The 20,208-nt window shown below is 41.5% G+C and overlaps 1 protein-coding gene and 1 long non-coding RNA gene across 5 annotated transcripts in view; one reads left to right on the forward strand and one right to left on the reverse strand.

Moving 5' to 3' along the window:
* SCEL (sciellin) overlaps window positions 1-20,208 on the reverse strand; it is a 103,410-nt gene that overhangs the window by 16,785 nt on the left and 66,417 nt on the right. For all 4 annotated transcript variants that reach the window (XM_090023884.1, XM_090023901.1, XM_090023874.1 and 1 more), the window contains 3 exons: window positions 13,493-13,555; window positions 10,300-10,356; window positions 1,340-1,399 (listed from right to left, as the gene is read on the reverse strand). In XM_090023884.1, coding sequence (XP_089880010.1) covers window positions 1,340-1,399; window positions 10,300-10,356; window positions 13,493-13,555 — 180 coding nt within the window. The remainder of the gene's footprint in view (window positions 1-1,339; window positions 1,400-10,299; window positions 10,357-13,492; window positions 13,556-20,208) is intronic.
* Window positions 1,392-14,974, forward strand: LOC149874888 (uncharacterized). The gene is made up of 3 exons (XR_016438696.1): window positions 1,392-1,424; window positions 5,398-5,543; window positions 14,811-14,974. It is a non-coding gene; the product is annotated as an uncharacterized LOC149874888 (long non-coding RNA).

A 20,208-nucleotide genomic window follows, 5' to 3' on the forward strand; every position in this document is an offset into this window, starting at 1 on the left:
AATGGCTAACAGAACAGAACAAAAGAGAGATATACAGATCTTGGTAACAGAAATATGGAGCTAATCATGCTCCTGTCTTGTTTTTACTAGATTTTTGTTTCAGCTCAGGAATAAGCCAGATGGAGAATAGATTCTAAAGAGCATGATGTCATCCCTGTGTTGGTGTACTAAGGCGATGGGTCTATTAGAAATGACTAGCTACACAAAAACACACAGACTGTTGTCTTATTTCACCAAGACATTGCAGGATTCAGGCAGAAGTACCATGGTTCCCTGCAGCTTTTACTGCTGTAAACGTGATGTGCTACAGGGCATAAAGCAAAACCTCAAAGTAATGAAAGGATTTAAATAGTAAGTGCTGATAATTTTCACATGATTTTTCCAATGAAGCTCAAAGGCCACTAAGTTCTGATTTTACCAATGGTTGCATTCAGAGAACAAAATGACTCTGAGTCCTAACATTGGTTATTTTGCCTGAAGTTTGATTTACTGTACTAGATAGCCAAGGTATGGACCTCTGTTAAATGAACCCTCCTAAGTGCTGGGCAGTGCTTTACATGCACAGCATGCAACATAAAGCAGGATCCTCCATTATACCTTAGCCATGATTTGGCCAGTCTATTTTTAGGGCTGAGAGAGAATCTCATTCTCTATGTACTTTCAGTATTTGCCACTCCTTTGAGATTTTCAATTAGGTTTTTGCTTGATTAGGACTTCTGATGTGGACACTTGTATATTAAGAAAAAGATCAAAATTACCTTTCAAACATCTATTATTTTAAAACCTTCTAAACAGAAATACAAAATATAAAATAGATATAATATACTGTGAGTATTCTACCTAAAAATTAATCATTAAAATGCAGTTTCATGAAACAAATAAAGTCCATAAGACTTCATAAGGAACCCTAAAAGCACTGGAGAATGATAGAGCATCAGTGAGACTTACCTGTACTTTCTTGAGACATCCTGGCCCAGATCTTAAAGGTATTTAAGCAGTTAATTTGTATTTAGAAGCCTAAGTCCCATAGAATTCAATGAAAATCAGGCATTTATATTTATAGCTCTAGTCCAAAAATTTTTGCATGTACTGGGGAGAGAGGCTGGATGGGGGAGGGGAGAAGGATCTTTGTTCAGACATTTTTTTTGATGAGTGAAATGAACGCGGTTATATAAGCATATATTTTCAAAACAGAACAAGTAAAGATTGCTCTCTCACTGAAAAGCTGTAACTTTTGCTTTCTTCTATTAAGGAAAATATTCCTATGCATAATACTATGCAATGACAAACCCTTTCAATATCCAGTGAGCGTAAAGGTTATTTATCAATTGTGTCTTACCCCTTTTTATTTTGGTCCACAGATTTCTTTACTTCAATAACATCAACAAGGTCTTGACCTCTGTGAAAATGAGAAATACCTTACTGTAAGTTAAAATATTTGATTTAACTATAATGAGCTAGAAGGATGGATTTACTGTTTTTTAAAGAAGGGAAAAATGTGTGCTTTATAAAAGTAAGATAGATTGCTGAATACACTGAAAACACATTTCAAATGGCTTATATTGAGAGTTATTTATGAAGTATGCAACATTACTCAAGATATTAATACAGTATTTATTCTAGAAGAAGCTAATAAGAGAGACTACCATCTAGACCTTCCTGACATCAATATGAGGACTGCTTCCTATTCAAATAAAACTTCTCCAGTCAATTGACTGGCAAGGTGTAACAGAGAGCCCAGGGCTCTCTGTTCCTTTAAGGGAGGAAGCAGCCTAGCCAGGGAGCACTACAGGCTAGGCAGGACACCGGGGCCACAGGCTAATGGAGCAATTAGCATGTACCTGCCAGTGGTCTGCTGATCAGACGTAGGCACGGCCCAAGGCTGAGGCTGGCTCAGGGGATTCTCTCCCTAGCAGCTGCAGGGAAAGGAGCTCTGTCCCAGGAGAGCCCAGGGGTGCTAGGCTGACCACTTTGCTGCTTGCAGGAAGGCTCAGGCTCAGGGAGCTCACAAGGAGCCAGACTGGGAGGTATGCTGGCCCAAGAGTGAAGGAAGGTTTGCCCTCTTAAAGGGGCAAGGGGCAATTTCCAATGTTATTCATGTTATATCCCAGAGGCTTGTGTTTCTGTTGTGTTTATACTGAAGGTTTGGGACAAGGCTGTAAGGGGAGGTTCGGAGGCCTCAGTGCCCAGAGGGATGCAACCAAACAGGAGCCAGGGGGCCTGGTGCCGGAGAAGGCGCAGCCACACAGGGGGCTGGGGCCCAGCAGATAGGGGACAGGGGCGTGGTGACGAAAGAGACGAACAAGAACTAGTGTCTCAAAGCCAGGTCTGATTCAGTGGGCCCAGGCTAGAAGGTCTAGCTAGATCAGAGGAGTGGAGGCCAAAGAGGCTGAAGCTCCAACAGAGGGAACAATATCCTTGTAACACCTGTGAAGCATAGGGCATAGTAAAGGGGAGGATTTGGAACCACGCAATTAGCTCTTAAAGCTTTAGGTTCCCAGCCAGGCACAGTTAACTGTAGTGGCCCAGCCAGGGGCCTGGGGACCAGTGAGGACCAGTAGGGTGCTGGGGACCCTAACAGGGATTCAGTGGAACCAGGGCTACACAAACATCTGTGGGCATCCTCCCTATTTATCATTATTCCATCAAGGTGTAGCAGGTGAGACAGATGTGGAAGGTGCTAGAGGGGTGGAGCAGGGCATGATCACAGAGCCACTAGGGGGCATCACAGCCACCCCGGGACTCTGACGTGTTACTAGAAAGGAAAATCCCAAGTGAACTGACTGTTAAGGGAAAGAAAGGAGAGTCCTAATGGATTTATTACTTGATTCTGTAGTTCTGACATGAATTCATTGCTTCCAGTATATTCATTTAGGCTGCTTACAGATGTGGGAGAAAAAACAATGCTTTACTTTCAGCTCAGTGTGCCCCTGCACTGACCACAGTGCATACCCAGAAGAGGCACTGCATTAGTTTGACCTGGCTTGCTCAATGTCTGTGTAGATTGAGCGCTTCAGTATGGCTTTTTGGCACTTCATTGGGGCTTTTTGGCATTTTTATCTAATAGCTGGTTAAATCAGCTTTAGATAAAAGCATCAAAAAGCCCCACTGAAGCCCCCAATCTATACAGATGCTGGAGAGCCAGATCAAACTGACATGCTTCCTCTTCCAGTAAAGCAATGTTTTGTTTTGTTGTTTTCATGCAGTGGCCTAAAATGAGCTTATGTAACTGCCAAGACCAAAACAGTTTCCACAATTAAAATGCAACTTCTGTAGATTATAAAAAAATATTCATAGATTATAAAACCAGACAGGACCTACATATATTATCTACTCTGACCTGTAAACATTGTAAAATTTCCCTGAATGCTTATTTGAACAGGGCTTTCAGAAAACTATTTAATCTTAATTTAAAAATTTAGTGATGAATAATCCATCACAGCCATTGATAAATTGTTCCAAAGGTTAATTATTCTCCTTGCTAAAAATTATGCTTTAGTCTGGATGTGTCAGGTTTCACCCTCCAGCCTAAGAGTTTCTTATACCTTTGTCTGCTTGACAACAAGCTCTTATTTTCAATTGTCTGTCCCCCAGGTAGGTACCTCCAAACTGTAATCAAGTTGCCCCTTACATTGCTTTCATAAACTAAATAAATTGAGCTCATAGTCTCTGCTATTAAAAGGCATGTTTCTTAATCCTTTAATCATTCTTGAGGTTCTTCTCTAAACATTCTTGAGCAGTGGCTGGTGGAACCAGATATAGTATTCCAATGGCAGTCACACCCATGCCAAATACCAAGATAATACTACTTACATAATAACTTCCTACTTGTCCATCTAGAAATTAATAGTGTCTGCTTGCACCCAGTTTACCAAAAAATCCAGGCTGCTCTGTTTTGACGACCTGACCTCTTTGTTACAGTATTTACACTTCCCCCAATCTACATCACCCGCAAACCATACCAGTAATGATTTATGTTTTATTCCAGGCCATTGATAAATTGATTGTTCCAGGCTATTGACTGTAAATGTGTAAACTTGAGAAATGACCCCTGGGAGGAAACCCTGTAAAAAACACATCTACTTGATGATTCCCCATTTGCAATTAGCTGATTGGCAATTAATTCAATGTACACCAGGTTGATTTTGTATTGTTCTAGTTTCCTAATCAAAATGTCACATGGTACAAAGTCAAATGCCTTACAGAAATCTGTTAGATGTAGTTCCTTTGGTTTTGGAAGAATATTTAACAGCATCTATATATAACTATATTTTATTCCTATCTCTGACAAAAATAGAACATAAGATGCAAATAAAATAAACCAAAAATCAAATTGGCTTTATCAGACCTTTATTATTATGGATGAAATGCTTCTGTTTATTTTAGGATGGTAATGTTTCACACACCAGGAAAGGGAAAGCTGAGTTATGTGCTAGCTTTCCCTTAATTAAAAAAAAAAAACCCTTTGGTAATGGAATCCCCTATTAAGATAAAAAAGCAAACGCACTGCAACATACTAATCTTTAACTTAAGAGAAAACAAGATCAAGAAAGAGATTCTAAGAAAAAAAGGAATATATTTTCCCCATCAATCCATTTTTCTAGCATTTTTGCTTATTATTGCAAGGTCAAATACTAACATTAGAGTCATAGAGAATGTCCCAGGGGTACAAGCATGGGGGCTACGCATACCCAGAGAGGAAACCCCAAGAGTAAAGAGTGCTTGCTTACTTTAGGACTCCAGACACTAGACAAGCGCTGCTGACAAAAAAAAAAAACTGTGCGGTTCATTAGTCACGCTTATATACAGCTGGGGCTGGCGGGTGACGTCACGGACAAGCACCAGCCGGTCAGGATAAAAGCTGGTGCCAGCTCGGAGCAAGAGAGAGCAGGAGAGGCAGCGGAGGCTACAGATGCTGTCCCCACTGGCAGCAATCAGTGCTGGCTGGACAGAGAAGACTCTGGTCAGGCAGGGACGCCTCAAGAGCAATGGCTACAGAGAAGCCCCACGCCAGTCGCAGACGGTACCAGCATGTGGGAAGAAACCCTGCTCCAAGAGAAGCAGGGACAAGCACGGAGGACAGTGGACACTCCCCACACTTGGACGCTTTTAGCCCAGGCTGTGGGAGAAGAATTAACCTAGAGCGAGGTATGGGAAGCCCTCAACTGGCAGAGGGAGGAGCAGTGTCGAGGGACGTGGCAGGGCACAGGCTCTAGGGTAGAGCCAGTATAATAAGGCAGTTCAGCCTCATCTTTTCTTTTTCATACCTGTCTTGTTCCTATAATTGGCATCCTTGCCTTTTTTCTTCTTTCTGTCCTGTGCCTATTCCTCAGTTGACTTCTGTTTTATTTTGTTATTCTATTTTATTTACTGATGACTCTTCATTGAGGGCTCCAGGAGACAGCTGTACAACTAGGACCACTCATGAAGAGTGGCTGACAACCAGCAGAAAGTACAGGAGATCCAGAGGAGAGGGGAACTTCCTACAGACCCAGAGTCTATTAAGAAAAGAAGAAGACCCAATACCTGAGATCATGCGACAGGTAAGTGTCATTGAGACTGGAGGGCCAGCTATATCGAGATCAGGTGGCCCATCAGAGGCTGGTGTATGGAAGGGGTGTTGGCCCTCGAATGGAAGGGGTGGAGCCCCATGAATATCCATCAGGAGGAACAACCCACCTCGTGGGACCACCAATGGGAGATCCCACCACTGAAGAAACACTCAAAGTCATGGCAGACGAGTTCTGGGTTCTTCCCCAGGGTGATCGGGGTCTCTATCAGAGGTTGCACAAAGCCTCCTTGTGTCCATCACCAGGAGCCCGCACCAAAGTGGCGCGCGAATGGATACTCAAAACAAGACAGGCCCAAAGAAATAGGGCTGGAAGGGACCTCCAGAGGTCATGGAGTCCAATTCCCTGCCTGACGCAGGATCATCACTATGCAAACCATCCCATACAAACCATAATCTAAACTCTGCATAAGACTAGCATCAAATCTGACACAACCTAGATCTAACACCCTAAACACAGGTAAAGTGGGAGAACACGGCAACCATTGCCCTGCTTCTATAAAATGTTGTCAACATACACTCAAGAGGTCCCAGGTAGAGGGCCACATCTCCTGCTACACAGGAAGGCAAAAAAAACCACAGTCCATGCCAATCTGACCATGGGGTAAAATTTCTTCCTGAACCCAAATATGGTGATTGGTCTGACCCTAAGCAGAGTAGCATGACCCTTTACCCTGAAAACTCTGGCATTGGTCCCAGCAGAAGCATTGGCACATCCCACAAAGTCCCTGGCCTTGGCTATAGCCAACACCCCCAATGCCTCTGGGAAGGCTTAAAAACATCTTGATGCATATAGCAGAAGTGCTGGGGGGAAGGGAGAAGGAGTGGGGATGACCAGCAAATCCCAGAAGCATGGGGAATACCTGTGGTAGAACATAAATATAGCTATACTTAGATCATCCCCAACCCGTGGCTGTACAACCTCTTCCTGAACACCTCCAATCATGGAGAATCTACAACTTCTATGTCTATTCCACTGCCTCACCATTTTAACAATGAAGAAGTTTTTCCAGATATCCAATATAAACTTTGCTGCAACTTCAAGCTATTGGTCCACATCCTCCTCTCTGCAGCAAGAGAGAAAAGGTGCTTTCCCTCTTCTTTATGGCAGCCTTTCAAGTATTTGAGGACTGCTATCATGTCCCCTCTTATGTGCCTTTTCCATTAACTGAACATGCCTAGCTCCTTCAGCCTCTCTTCATATGACTTGCCTTCCAAGCACTTGATCATCTTTGTTGCCCACCTCTGGATTCTCTCTAACTTCTCCACTTCCTTTTTAAAATGTGGAGCCCAGAACTTCACACAATACTCCAGATGAGGCGTAATTTGTGCTGAGTAGAAGCACTATCACCTTCCATGTCTAGCACCTAATGTTTCTACTGATGCATCCCAAAACTGCATTTGCCTTTTATGCAGCTGCACCACACTGCAGACTTGTACTGATTCTGGGATCTAACAGGACTCCCAAGTCTGTTTCCATAGTGCTGCCATTCAGCCAGACATCACCCTTTATACATTTGTGTTTTTGATTAGTCCTCCTGATGTGTAGCACCTTGAATTTGTCTACATTGAACTTCATCCTGTTAGCTCTAGCCCAACTTTCCAATCTGCCAAGATTTGTCTGAACTGGACATCCATCCTCATTGTACAGTATTTCATGCTAATGTGTAAAACTTATAAACTCTTACTAACAAATACCTGAGGACTTCAGTTTTGAGTTGTGGAAGCACTGAGCAAACTTATTCTATGAAAAGTTTAATCTTGCTAGAATTCAGATTTTAGACATGGTTAAATGCAAACTCAAGTGTGTCCATTGAACAAGAAGATGTAAATATTCAATGTCTTTTAGATATCCAGCACAGCATTTTAAGGGCTATGTGTCACGGGGCAGGGACCCAGGAGCGGCCGTGATCTCTCCTGGCACCCCTACCGTGCCAAGTTGCCCGTCTAGCACCCTCGTTCTCGCCCGCCACGACTTTGATGGTTCTATACTATTAATGGGAGGCTGCCTTTACTTCAGTCCTTGGACCCGGTACTCTTGCCCTCCTGGTCCCTGCTCTATATAAATAGGTTCTGGTGCCCCAACCCTATGGGTGTTGCATGGCTCCTTCTATCCCAATACCACGCCCCAAGCCTCTCAGGTGTTCCGGACGTTATCGTGTCTATACTCTTCCCTAGTGACCCCTTCCAGGGCGTCTCACTGGTATGCTCGCCCTCACCGGGCTCTCTAACCTTGTTCTCGCCCTCACCGGGCATCTACTCATACGTCTGCCCTCTCTGGGCATCTACTTATACGCTGGCCCTCTCCAAGGGGCTTCTCTGAGTACACGCCCTCTCCGGGGGGCTCTCAATAAGCTCACCCCCACTCCTGGGGCCTCTCCTGTACACACAGTGCCCCACTGGGGCCTGTCTCTCCACGTTCACCACGCGCTCACCCCCACAGGGGCCTGTCTCGCGTTCCCGGTGCTCACGTCGCCCACACTGGGACCTTGTCTCCCGCACTTCCCGTGGTCGGGGCTCAGGTGGCCATAGCTGTGCCTGGCCCCCTGACCCTCCTCATGGGTCTTATGCCCGACTCAGGCTCCTTACATTCAGGCTCAGGCGGTCTCAGCCTCACCTGGCCTTTTCCGATGCTGCCCCACTGGGGCTGGGGTAGATTGCTGTGCCCTCCCAGGGCACCAGGAACCCCACATTACTGGGGAGCTCCCCTGAGGCCTCTTCCAACCCCTACAGCCTCTCCTGATCCTCTGGTCTTACACAAATAACCAAACACAAAGCCATAAGCCAACTGGCTGTAACGCAAATGAAGCCTCCTGGCTATAACATAAATTCTGCACCACCCTGGCCCTCTTTCAATACCTCCCTGTCAGGGTTCTCTCCACCCCGTATCATCATGCCAATGCTCGGGCAGTCAGGTTGCGTTGCGTTGCGTTGCGTTGCGTTGCTTTGCTTTGCTCTGCTCTGCTCTGCTCTGCTCTGCTCTGCTCTGCTCAGGCTGCCAGAGGGGAACTGACTTCTGGCCCCAGCCTGGCTGCTTATAAAGGCCAGGCCCTGCCCCCTTCTGGCCAGCTGACCAAATTGGTTGCCCCAGCAACCCTCACCTGCGCTGCCCTGACGATTGGCAGCTGGGCCCTTATTACCATTGCCAGTAGTGAGCACCCTAGTGCTCTGCTACACACCTCCCCCCTTAAATTCATAACCCTCTCTAGGAGCAGGGCGCGTAAGTGCCCTGCAACACTATGATAAAGATTTACTAGAATGGATGCAGCACAGAACAGAGGAAGAAGTTGAAAGTTACACGGGTGTGGCAGGGCACCTTTGGTACCTGCCATTTTAAGAGCAGCAAACAGGCAGCAGGTGCCTAATTAGGGTAGTCATTTTGGCCCAGGGATATAAGCTGGGCTACAGTTTGCTGCAGGAAGGAAGGAGGAAACATCAGGCTGAGGGGCTGCTCTGGCCAGAGTCAGGATGTAAGGGCAGGAGCTATGGGTAGGAGGTGACTCCTTGTCCTGGGTAAGATGCATCTCTTCACCCTGCCAGGGAAAGGTGGTCTGGTGGGGTTCCTAGTGGTGTGGGAGCCCCCAGAAAAAGCCAGGCCAGTTACCTCCCCAGTGAAAGGTGGGTCAGGGAGCCTTAATAACCCCAGCCCCACATCCCTGGTGGTGTTCTAGCAAGCAGGGGGAGCCCAGTGCTCAGTTAAGAAGCCCTGAGTCAGAGTTCAGGCAGGAGGAGTGACCTGGGGCTGTGCCCGGGCAGTAGGGTTAAGCCTGGGGGGTGCAAGTCAGACCCTGTGTGAGAGGGGTGATGAGTAGAGGGACTCTGTGTGGGAGGAGCAATGAACAGAGCAGCCCATGAGTGTGGGTGAGTGAGGAGGCCCAGTGGGGACACAGTAATCTGGTGAGGGGCTAGGAGCAAAATAAGCCTACAGTCATACAATCGCTCAGTCAACGCTCAGGTGAGAGTAGTGGGAGATACCCAACAGGCTGCACCAGGGCTGACTGAGGCGAGGAGAGCTCAGCCTGAAGCCAGGTGAGGCTGGACAGCATGAGTGTGGCCCCTGAGAGTGGGCAGAATGAAAGAGGCTGGATGAGAGCCAGCACAGTGGGATGCCTGTGAGAGAGGGGTAGTACATGAGTGGCCCTCCAGGGCTGTAGAAAAGAGCTACAACTGTGTGCTCCGTCCACAGGCCAGAGAAGGAACACCAGAGTAACATCTGTGAGGCATGGGACCCATGGAGGGTAGGTTGGAGCAGGTATTAGGCCCTTGTCAGCAAAGTGAGTAATGGGTAGCCTCCCACTTTAGTGGCAACTCCCTTATTTTTCCGTCAAGGCGTGGCAGGAAAGTGAAGCAGGTAGTTACCCCAAGAGCAGGGTGGCCAGCAAAGACCTGATGAGGAGGCCACCCTGTTACAGTGAGAATGATATCTTTAACTGCCATTTTATGGTGGCTGTACTGATTGAGTTTAATAGAAAACATCTGTACAACTGCTGTACATTCCCTTCTCTACTGAACTATTCATATTTATTATCTAGTATTTACTGCAGAGTTAAAAACATATAAGAATGAGTCTTCCTTTAACAGCTTAAATCAAGTAAATTCATGGATGTCATCTTTGAACTCAAATGGCTACATTTATTGAAATTAACTGTCACCAAAACAAAACTCATACTGAAAGTGGTTCCCCAACTGCAAACCATTTTAAAATATGTGACAGAGATATCGCAACTTGCCTCTTATCTTTCTGTGCAGCAGTGGTTACTGCATTGAGATCATCAAGGTCTTTTCCTCTGTAAAAAAGTACCATAAAAATAGAATGGTGTTAAAATATTCTGCTTGCTTATAAAATTGGATAAAAGTAGAACTGTAAAAATTGAAGAAACCTAGGCAAATATGCATTCCCCGAGAAGTGAATAGTGGACAGCTCAAGTTAACAGTTCACATATGATTATGCTAAACTGTTGGTGATGGTAACAAGAACACATGCTTAACATTCTCCATTACAAGAGAAAAATTATGTAAGAATTAATTTATTACTTCCAACATAAAGTTCCATTTTCTTGACCTAAATATATTCATATCACTGCATGAGTTAAGATCTTTCCTATACACTATGTATGACAAGAAAAGGAGGAATAAGCTTCCAGTGTGTTAGCATTAGCATCTTACCAGCATTAGCTCACAAAGAAATATTTGTGAACATTAAAACTAAATTCCTTTAGGACAATTACTTTATAAAAATATATTTTACTATTTAGCTTGATTTTGCTCTACAATCCTGTGACAAATGAGGCTTTCTTTAATCTCACTGCTTTTAGTAAAAATGTAACATGGGTAGAATTGATTTATTTACATTTATACAATTAAATTATTATAGTAATAATTTATGGTAGATTTGATTTTGTACTACTGTTCATATTTTATGTTGGGGTAGTACAGTATTTTCATACCCTATTGGTTGAGATATTACAGAAAAAACAAACCGTAGTATATAATTTTCTATATAGAAAAATGCTAAGTAGCTTCATTTTAATGCAGACCTTTTGTGTTGATTTCCAATTAATGTTTCTTTCTCCAGTGAACTGGAGAATGGAGCAACATATAAAAGCAATCATCTGTAACCCATGTCACAAAAAAACAGACCTTTTTTAGTTTTCAGGTGGAAGGTATAAACAAAAAAAATAGCTAGCTAGCCAATTCTCTCTGAGTATAAACTTGTTTAATTCATTTGATAAAAGTTGTTCCCTGTGGCCAAGGAGATCTTAGTATCGATAATAAAGATTCCGCTTGTCTGATTTGCCAACCACATACACAATCAATCCAACAAGAAAACTTGGATCTTTATTAGTTGAGTCTGCTCTGCATATACCTAATTTGACAAAATCTTAGGTGCTTCCTGCTTTGTTGCACTTCAGTGCCTCTTGTATTCTGATCCAAAACATGTCCCTTTAAATTAAAAAGTGGACTTTTAAGAGCAGCACCAATACTCAGGGGTCTACACATATCCTTAGAATGGTGTTAACTGAACATTTCTGTCTCTCCCTCTCTCTCAAACAACGGGGTTATATCCAGGCAATACATTTAATGCATGAACGAATAGTACCATATTCAGAAGCCAATACTGCACATGGCTATAAGTGCAGAAGTAATTGCATAGCTCCTGTTAAGACAATAGTCCAGTAACTTCCATTAGCTCAGTCCGTAGAAATATTTATGGACTACAAGCAAATTCGTTTTACTGTATGCAGGTCTCACACACAAATCAAAAGCTTTATGAATCAGAGCGCTTTAATAACTGGTTAAAATGCCCTGCTGTCTTCAGCAGGCACAACTGTAATAATATACAAGTACTTCAAAACTTTATTTAATCCCCCTACAAAATACCTTTGTTTTCTGTGCCAGGGTTAGTGGGGGCCATATAACTGAGAGTCTAAGACTGAGAGACTTGTAAGACTTGCTCCTTGTCACTTGTGATAGAAATGGGATTTGCTGTGATGAGATCATCATGACCTTGGCTTCTTTAAAGATAAAGCAAAACCAGGGCCAGTCACAGTCAATACATCCAACTACCAATTAGCTAAAATTAAGTGTTTGCTTGAAATAAAAGAAGAGGCAATTGACACATTCCTCAGAAAAGAACACTGTGATATTGATGGAGAAGTTCAACGCCTATTATTCAATAACATTCATTAATTTTATTTACTAAGTCAAGACAATTTATAAAATAAAATGTGAGCACCAAAAATATGAAACACCTGATTATGTTTTAAGAAAAAACAATCATCCTTAACACCAAGTCAAAAGGGACTTCACCTTCTGAGCACTCTTACTCAAGAACTTTAAAACATGCAAGCCTTTAGCATACAATAAGATTTAAATAGTGCTTGAAATCATAACATCAGCCAAATATTTCTATGATGCATGCAAAACTGCCTCCCAGCTGAGAAAACATAGCTTTTTCTAGCTTACTCATCTGAAGATTCCCCATAGTTTCTATGGTAGACCAGGTATAGCTCTGGACCAACATAGCTCTGTTCTAATTTTCATTCTGGTGGTGTTTAGGTATCACAGCTATGAACTGGTAAATACTAGTAATGAACTAGGTTCATTCATTCTGGAGTTTCTGGACTCTTGCTTCTTTACGTGGCATTTCTATTGTCTGAATTCTGTTTTTATTTTCCCAAAACTAGAACTGATTTGATAATTGGATTTTTACATAATAATGCAATAACATTAAATATGCATATGTACACACACAGACAAACAGAGAAAGAATATGAATTGAAATGAGAAATCTAAAAAACCCCAGTATTTACCCTTTTGAAATTAAATTTCAATACTGTCAAAACAAAATGACATATTTTGACTGTTTCCTACCAACAATTTGAAAGGCAAGATGTTCCTATAAACTACTTTGATTTCATTCTCTGACGGAAAAAAGTTATGTTGAAAGTTCTTCAACGAGTTCCACCAAAAAATCTATCCTAATTCTGCCTGTACAATGTAAGCACTTAGGAATCTAGTGCATATCTAGATGGTAAACTGACTGTGGCTGATAGAAACACCCTCAAATATCCCACACAGCTCAGCATACGTTTCCACACAGACCAGATGCAGTATAGCCATACTTGTGAAGCACTGGGGATGGGATGTCACTTAGTAGGGCTAATTAGCCCACCCTCAGAGTGAAGATGCAAACAATACTGTTTCCAGTACAAGTAATAATCCAATCAGAGCTATGTGGCATGTTTTAAGAAGCTGCCACCAGGCACAGTGAGTTTGTAGTTTTAAAACAGCTTAAGACCATGGATTTTAGTGAGATTTAGGTCCCTGAGTAACTTCGGCAGTTTTGAAAACTATACCCAGGATTAATAGTTTAGACAAATTATTCATTTAAAATTTCAATTAAGGGTATGTTGGTCCTACCTTGTAGTTCTCTCAGTTGTGCTTCTTCTTTCAGTATCAGCTGGAGATACTGGAGATACCTCCCTATAAAATATTTGAATACTGTTACTATACTTAAATAAAATGCTTTTTATGTACGAATGTCCATTCCAAGCAATGCTCTTAATATAAAAGGCAACATACTGAAACATTTCTTGTGCTAATCTTGTTAGTTAGAAACAGAAAAATGCCAGATTTGAAGGGTTTTTGCCCTGTTTTGTCAAATACTGGATAGCTGGTAGGAAAGCAATACATATAACCAAAACTAGATCAAAAATTAAAGAAATATTCAAGAATAGGCATTTAGAAATCACTGTTCTAGCAAGGAGTTAAATATAGTATTTAATAGTAGCATAAAAGTATAATCATAGGAAAGTAGGACTGAAAGGGACCACATGAGGTTACCAGTCCAGCCACTGCTCAAGTAGGATCATCCCTGACTAAACCATCTCAGCCGAGCATCTGTCTAAACTGCTCTTGAAAATTTCCAGGGATAGAGATTCCACAACTTCTCTAGGCAACTTATTCCAGTGCTTGACCACCCTCATAGTTCTTCCTAATCTCCAATTTTAAATTTCTTCTGCTTCAAGCTTGAGTCCATTGCTCCTAGACCTGTCACCTATCTTTTCTCTACTTCCTTCAGGGATTTGAAGACTGTCATCAAATCCCCTGCAACTTCTCTTCTCTGGGCTAAATAACCCAAGCTCTTTCTGCCTTTCTTCATAAATCACCAGCGATCCTGATTTAAAAAAAAAATCCCCAATTTTTGGTTAAAAAAGTAACCCCAAATGAAATACCACTAATATATAGATATAATACATCTATCTGTATATACATGGTGGTGTTTCATTTTAATCATGGAAAAATGTGGATTTGGGGGTTGGGGTTTTTTTAACCAAAAACTGGGGATTTTTTTAAAATCAGAGAAAACCAGGATCCTTGTAAATCACTAATCAGAAGTAGTCTTTATTCTTGCTATTCTAAGGTATGGGCCCATTATGTACTGATTTTTCCCCTAAAGTCAAGGCATTTCTATGACTGGATGTAGTTTCTCACATGGATAACATTTTTCTGCTAACAGGGAAAGATGAAACTGGATTAGACATCTCAGGAAAACTGTCTAGATTTGGAACACTCGTTTTACTTCCATGTGCGTAAATTTAGATTTGTATTGTAATTTTTTTCTGGGTAAAGGTATTCTTGTTTTAACTTAATGTGTATTTCTAGACTGCATCCAGAGAGTTCAGATAAGGACACATGAGTTATCTAGCCTAATTTATCCTTTATTCTTCACTGACAGTGTCTTGGAAATCTTCATCCTAGAACACTCAGAGCAAAGAGGATAGGCAAAGTGCTGGCTACAGGGTGGGACATCCTGGAAGAAATGAGGATCTCAGCTAACCAAATGAATGAGGTGCCATTTCTCTAAGAAAGGGAGATAATTACTTTCATCTGGAACGTTTGACATAAAAATTTAGAAGAACCACAAAAAATCCCTTCAACTCTTAGACATTTTCCAACACTTTAAGAGTAATTTCTGTAGGAATGTGTTGTTTATTGGACCATATTAAATGCCAGTATTTCATTAAATGCCATTGGGCCAGTATTTCAATGGAGGAATAGACGTGCTCTGTTCTGTATATGTTAAATAATTGTTCCCTCTTAGACAACTTCATTTTTATTCCCCCTGCCCCCCAAGGTTTTCTCAATACATTGGGAAACAAGAGAGCATTGTGAGGGGGAAATTTCATTTCCTGTCATGAGATATTAACCAAAAATAGGAACCCATTCTGTAATACTTTTTTTTTAAATCTATACTGCATGTCCTCACCCTGTCAACTAGTAGTATGATTTATAAAGTGCTCAGTTAACAAATCCTAATAAATTAATAGAGATGGTTGTACTTAAAGCTTATGTTGTGAGAGTATGTGCTGAGTTGCTTTTCATGTGACTGATCTTTCAAGTATACTTTAAGGTTCCTATGGAACACCACCTTTTGTCATAAAATGTAATACTGAGAACATTAATCTATAATATTGCTATGACTTCTTTTACTCTCACACTCATGTAGAATCTGTCTGCCATGATTAAAGTAAGTAATAAATGCTGACTTCTTACAAGCTCCTCTGGTTTGGGTGACTGGCTGGCTCAGAGGATTGGTAATACACTACAGATCCTTTTTGTAATCTAGGTCACTGATTCAAATATAGCTCAGGTTAGTAACAAACAGTGTTAGCACTTGAAGGATGTTATTTATAGGAGGACATAACACTATGACTTCAATTGAACAACTTATACAACTAAGTGGGTGAGTCAGAATTTACATGACCAGACTAATGAATGTCTGCTGTTAGCTTTATCTTAAAATATCCCAGTGCTACCTTATTAGTAGGCATGTGTGAAGCAGGCCCTATTTGATTCAGATGCAGCCCAAATCAGGGACAGTGATCCGATTAGTTGACTCGGATCAGTGTCCCTAATTTGATTTGGCTGAATCCAAATCTGAAGATTCAATGCTGATTCAGAGAATCAGTGATTCAGACACAGACACAGCTTTAAATGTTTTTTCTACATACCTCAAGGTACCAGTGCGGCTTGTGAACACAGCAATGCCGGGGTGGATGAAGCGTCCCACAGGTGGTGAACCCAGAAGTGGACTGGAAGCACACACACTCCCCAGAGGACCCGGACGTGCTTCTGGTCCACTTCCCAATCTGCTGCCAAGCACACTGGGCAGCCCCACATGCTGCTGTGGGATGCTCCATGCACCCCAGCATCACAGCATTCACAAGCCGCCTGGTACCTAGAGGTATGCAGAAAAAACATTTAAAGCTGTGTCTATGTCCAAATCTCCAAATCTTTCTGAATCTCTTTGAATGGATTCAGAGGATTTAATTTAATTCAGAGAGATTAAAGGGTCCCTCTGATTCGATTCAGAGATTTGGCCACCAAATCAGGCCGAATCTCCGCCGAATCGAATCAGGGACCAAAGCTTCATACAACCCTACTCATCAGTGGTGGAGATGTACTTGCGACAGCAGTAGTATAAAGGAGCCACCACCAGTCTTTCACACAACAGGTCTAGATTAGTGTGTGATATCTTTCCTAGATAAAACCATTTATAAGCTCAGTTTAGTTCCCAGTTGAATTATGCACATGATAAAAATCACTAGCACAACTGACATTTTTATTGGCACTTCTAGCAGAAAGGCAAAGTCTAATCTTATGATCTTTTCAGTCCTAAAGTCACTTCATTCATGTCAAAATGGAAGTACATTGGAAAGACATTCTGAAGAAGTTTACTGACTGCCTGTGTATGAAACCTCTCCTGTGGATAGATATAGAGTTTCGGTTTCTGAAGCTGACAGAATTGAATTCAAATGATTTAGTTTGCCAACAATTCTTTAAATATTGATGATGATAAGAACAAAAAGCAGCAGGAAACCTCCAGGGACATACAAAGCAGTTTAGAATAATACAGACAAGCACAGAGTCCTGAGTATGTTGGAGGCTTCTGTGTCTGATGGATGGACCCTGACACATTCTTCAGATCATTCCTAGGAGTGTTACCTCTAACCTAATATTTTCAAAGCAAGGCCATACATCCCTGTAAACATCTGGCCTCAGGATAGCATTTTTATAAGGAGCTCAAAAAGTGGTAAGCCAGGCTGCCTACCAGGAGGAGGACATATTGGTCAGTTCTAGTATCAAGTATCTGAACTCAGCACTAGGACATGACAGAGATTATTTCAGTGGTACATTAGTACATGTTTCAGGTGCAAAGAATATCTTTTTGCATCCTACATAAACCCTGATAACAGTACAAAGGCATTGGTATTATCAATGTTGCTGGGTTTGTGCTTGTAGCTGTGTTGGTCTAAGGACATAGGCAGGCAGGGTTCTTTGAATAGATGTGATATATTTTACGACTAACTGAGTAGTTGGAAAAAAGTTCTTGGCAAGCTTTTGGGCGCAGTCACCCTTCTTCAGGCATGAATTCCCTATGCCTGAAGAAGGGTGATGGTGCCCAAAAGCTTGCCAAGAACTTTTTCCCCAACTACTCAGATGGTCTAATAAAAGATATCACATCTACTCAAAGCACCTTGTCTGCTTTAGTATTATCAAGGCATTTTATATATAAAAAAAGACTTTCTAGTTTACAAAACAGAAAAAATCTCTTATACAAAAAAACACTAAGCTTTAAGTTACTGATACTCAGTATGTTCAGTCTCAGCACTAAGGTGCTGAGGACAAATATTGTGTATTACTTCTGTATATTGCCTAAGCATCCGCATCCAGTCAGAAGTCCACTCCCCTATGCATTTTTCTTCCAAACCCCAACCAAAATGACATATCCTATAGTCCTTCTATCATCTCTACAATAGTCCCTCTTTGAGCAACAGAAAACCCTACACTCCCAATTATTTATTTGCATTTACCACTCAGCAGGATCACTCCAAGCTTTCCGCTTTGACCTCCAATATTGTTATGCTACTGGACTCTCTCACCTCTTTGTTGTAAGGCAAGATTGGAGAACTGATAGCAGGTGAAGGATAGAAAGGACTCACTGGGTGTATTTTCATATACACTTTAACGTGCAATAGCCTATTTTACTGTGCATTAAAGCAATGTATAAAAACCATGGTATTACACGAATGCACAGTAAAATAGGCTACTGTGTGTTAAGACTCACCTAAAAAGCATGTGCTTGTGCTACTGCACATTAGGGCAGCCATAATGCTCATTTAGTACCTCCCGAGGTACTAAATTTAATGTGCATTAGGAAAAGTGCATTAACACACGAGTAGATGCATCCACTGTAAATAAAATATACGGCCTAGCCTGAATAGTGATCCCTACTCTTCTGGATTCAGAAACAATCCTACCCATGTGCGCAATAATAAAAAGAAAATAATCAGTGCCTAGGTGCCATCTAGCTAGTTTCCTAAGTCTTAACATGTTTGCCTAAGGATGATCACAGCCTTCAGACAGCTTTGTAAAGCCTTAGCAAAAGCTTCTTCATTTTCAGCATATATCCTTTTTTTGCTTATCTCATCTTACTAAGATGATACTACTCAATGCATACTTAAAATATCTATTAAGTAATATTTTTAGTGTGTCAGAATATACATATGGTATGACCACCAGACCATAGCACTTCCAAAGTACATGAATAATAGTGCCATTTATATTTCCTTTAATTACTCAGTAAATCTGAGCTCTCTACATGTTGGCTTGCCTTGCAATCTCTGCTGAATTTCTAACCCACGTCACTCAAGATAAAATACCAATCTTTTCCAGTCCTTCAGCTCCATCAGCTGTATCTGAGTCTTGCTCATTTCAGTGGATAATAGTTCCATAATTCTTGTTTAGATGGTGACAAGGCAGATCACCATCAAAAAATCAAAGCACAAATGAATCCTATCTAGACACTCAAGTGCATGTAATGTGTTTTCAGTCTTGAAAACATCTAGATAAAGATTTAAATGTCATAGAACCAGCAGATAACATGCAACAGCACTGTGCCTATAAAAACAACTTTAAGGAAGCATTTCTCTTTTACCAGACAAGCAATGAAGTCCTTCTCAGTGTTTATAACTGAGGAGCAATTCAGGAAACAAGCAGTAAAAATATTCATAAAAGATTATTTCAGTTTGTCTACCTACTTGGCACCAGACTGTGGCTGATCCTGCTACAGTATATAATGCAGAGATAGGGAAAAAAAGCAAAAAAGATCCTCTCTTCTTTTGCATTTCATATATAAAAACCAGCTACACTCCCAGCCCATGCATTTTCTGACCATAAGGATTCTAAAGATCTAGGGTTACTGGTACTGCTAGTCTTTCTCCAAAGAAGACACATGTATGCAGCCAGAGCTCCTAGATACTCATGCATGAATAAGTCTGGCAGAGTCCCATTTCTGGTGTTTGCTGCTCCACAGTTTCTAGAGAAATTCTTGTTGTGTTGCCACCATTGATTTTCATTCCTGCATAGCCTTGTTACACAATGGCAATAAAATATGCATGAATTTGTGAACAGACAACCTGATTTTATGTCTACAATGCTCAGCAAAGTTCTAGATCCAGTTGTCCTAGTATTGACCAGATCTTATTTTGAGATAGCTTTCTGGGGAGACGGATGACAATAATAAGATGTGGGCAACACTTTTTTTTAAATAGACGTCCATAGCACCTTTGATTCAGAAAATTGAATAAGCTTGTAGGATCTGCTGAAGTGACAGTTCTTTTGGGAAAAGGCAGCTATCCGTGGCATTGAGGCAAACACCATTCTTCCTCTTCAAGATTCTTTATATGTTCGTGGAATTGTCTTGGTGGCTCAGTTTGGTAAATCACTGCAGCTTATGGCTGATCTGGTTCAACAAACAATTGTCACATTGACCTGGTTCTCATTACTGGCTATAACTATCAAGCAGCCTCCATCTCTAGATTGCAGCCAACCACCCTATCCACATGGTATGTAAAGCAGGTGGAAAACATCAAATAATAGTGCAGAAGGCCATTTGAAATATGTTGACACTTGAAGAGCAGCAGCCAGCTGGCCCTATGGTGGACTTTCCAAATTTGTCATAAGAATCAAATACTTTTTGAAGTTGTGCATTTACAAAACCATAATTATACAGACTTTGTTACGGACCAGTGAAACCTGGATACTGAAGAAAGTTGAAGAAGCAAGGACTG

This window comes from Crocodylus siamensis, chromosome 1 (genome assembly GCF_052110815.1).
Source record: "Crocodylus siamensis isolate JL-2025a chromosome 1, ASM5211081v1, whole genome shotgun sequence".
Classification (NCBI taxonomy): Eukaryota; Metazoa; Chordata; order Crocodylia; family Crocodylidae; genus Crocodylus; species Crocodylus siamensis.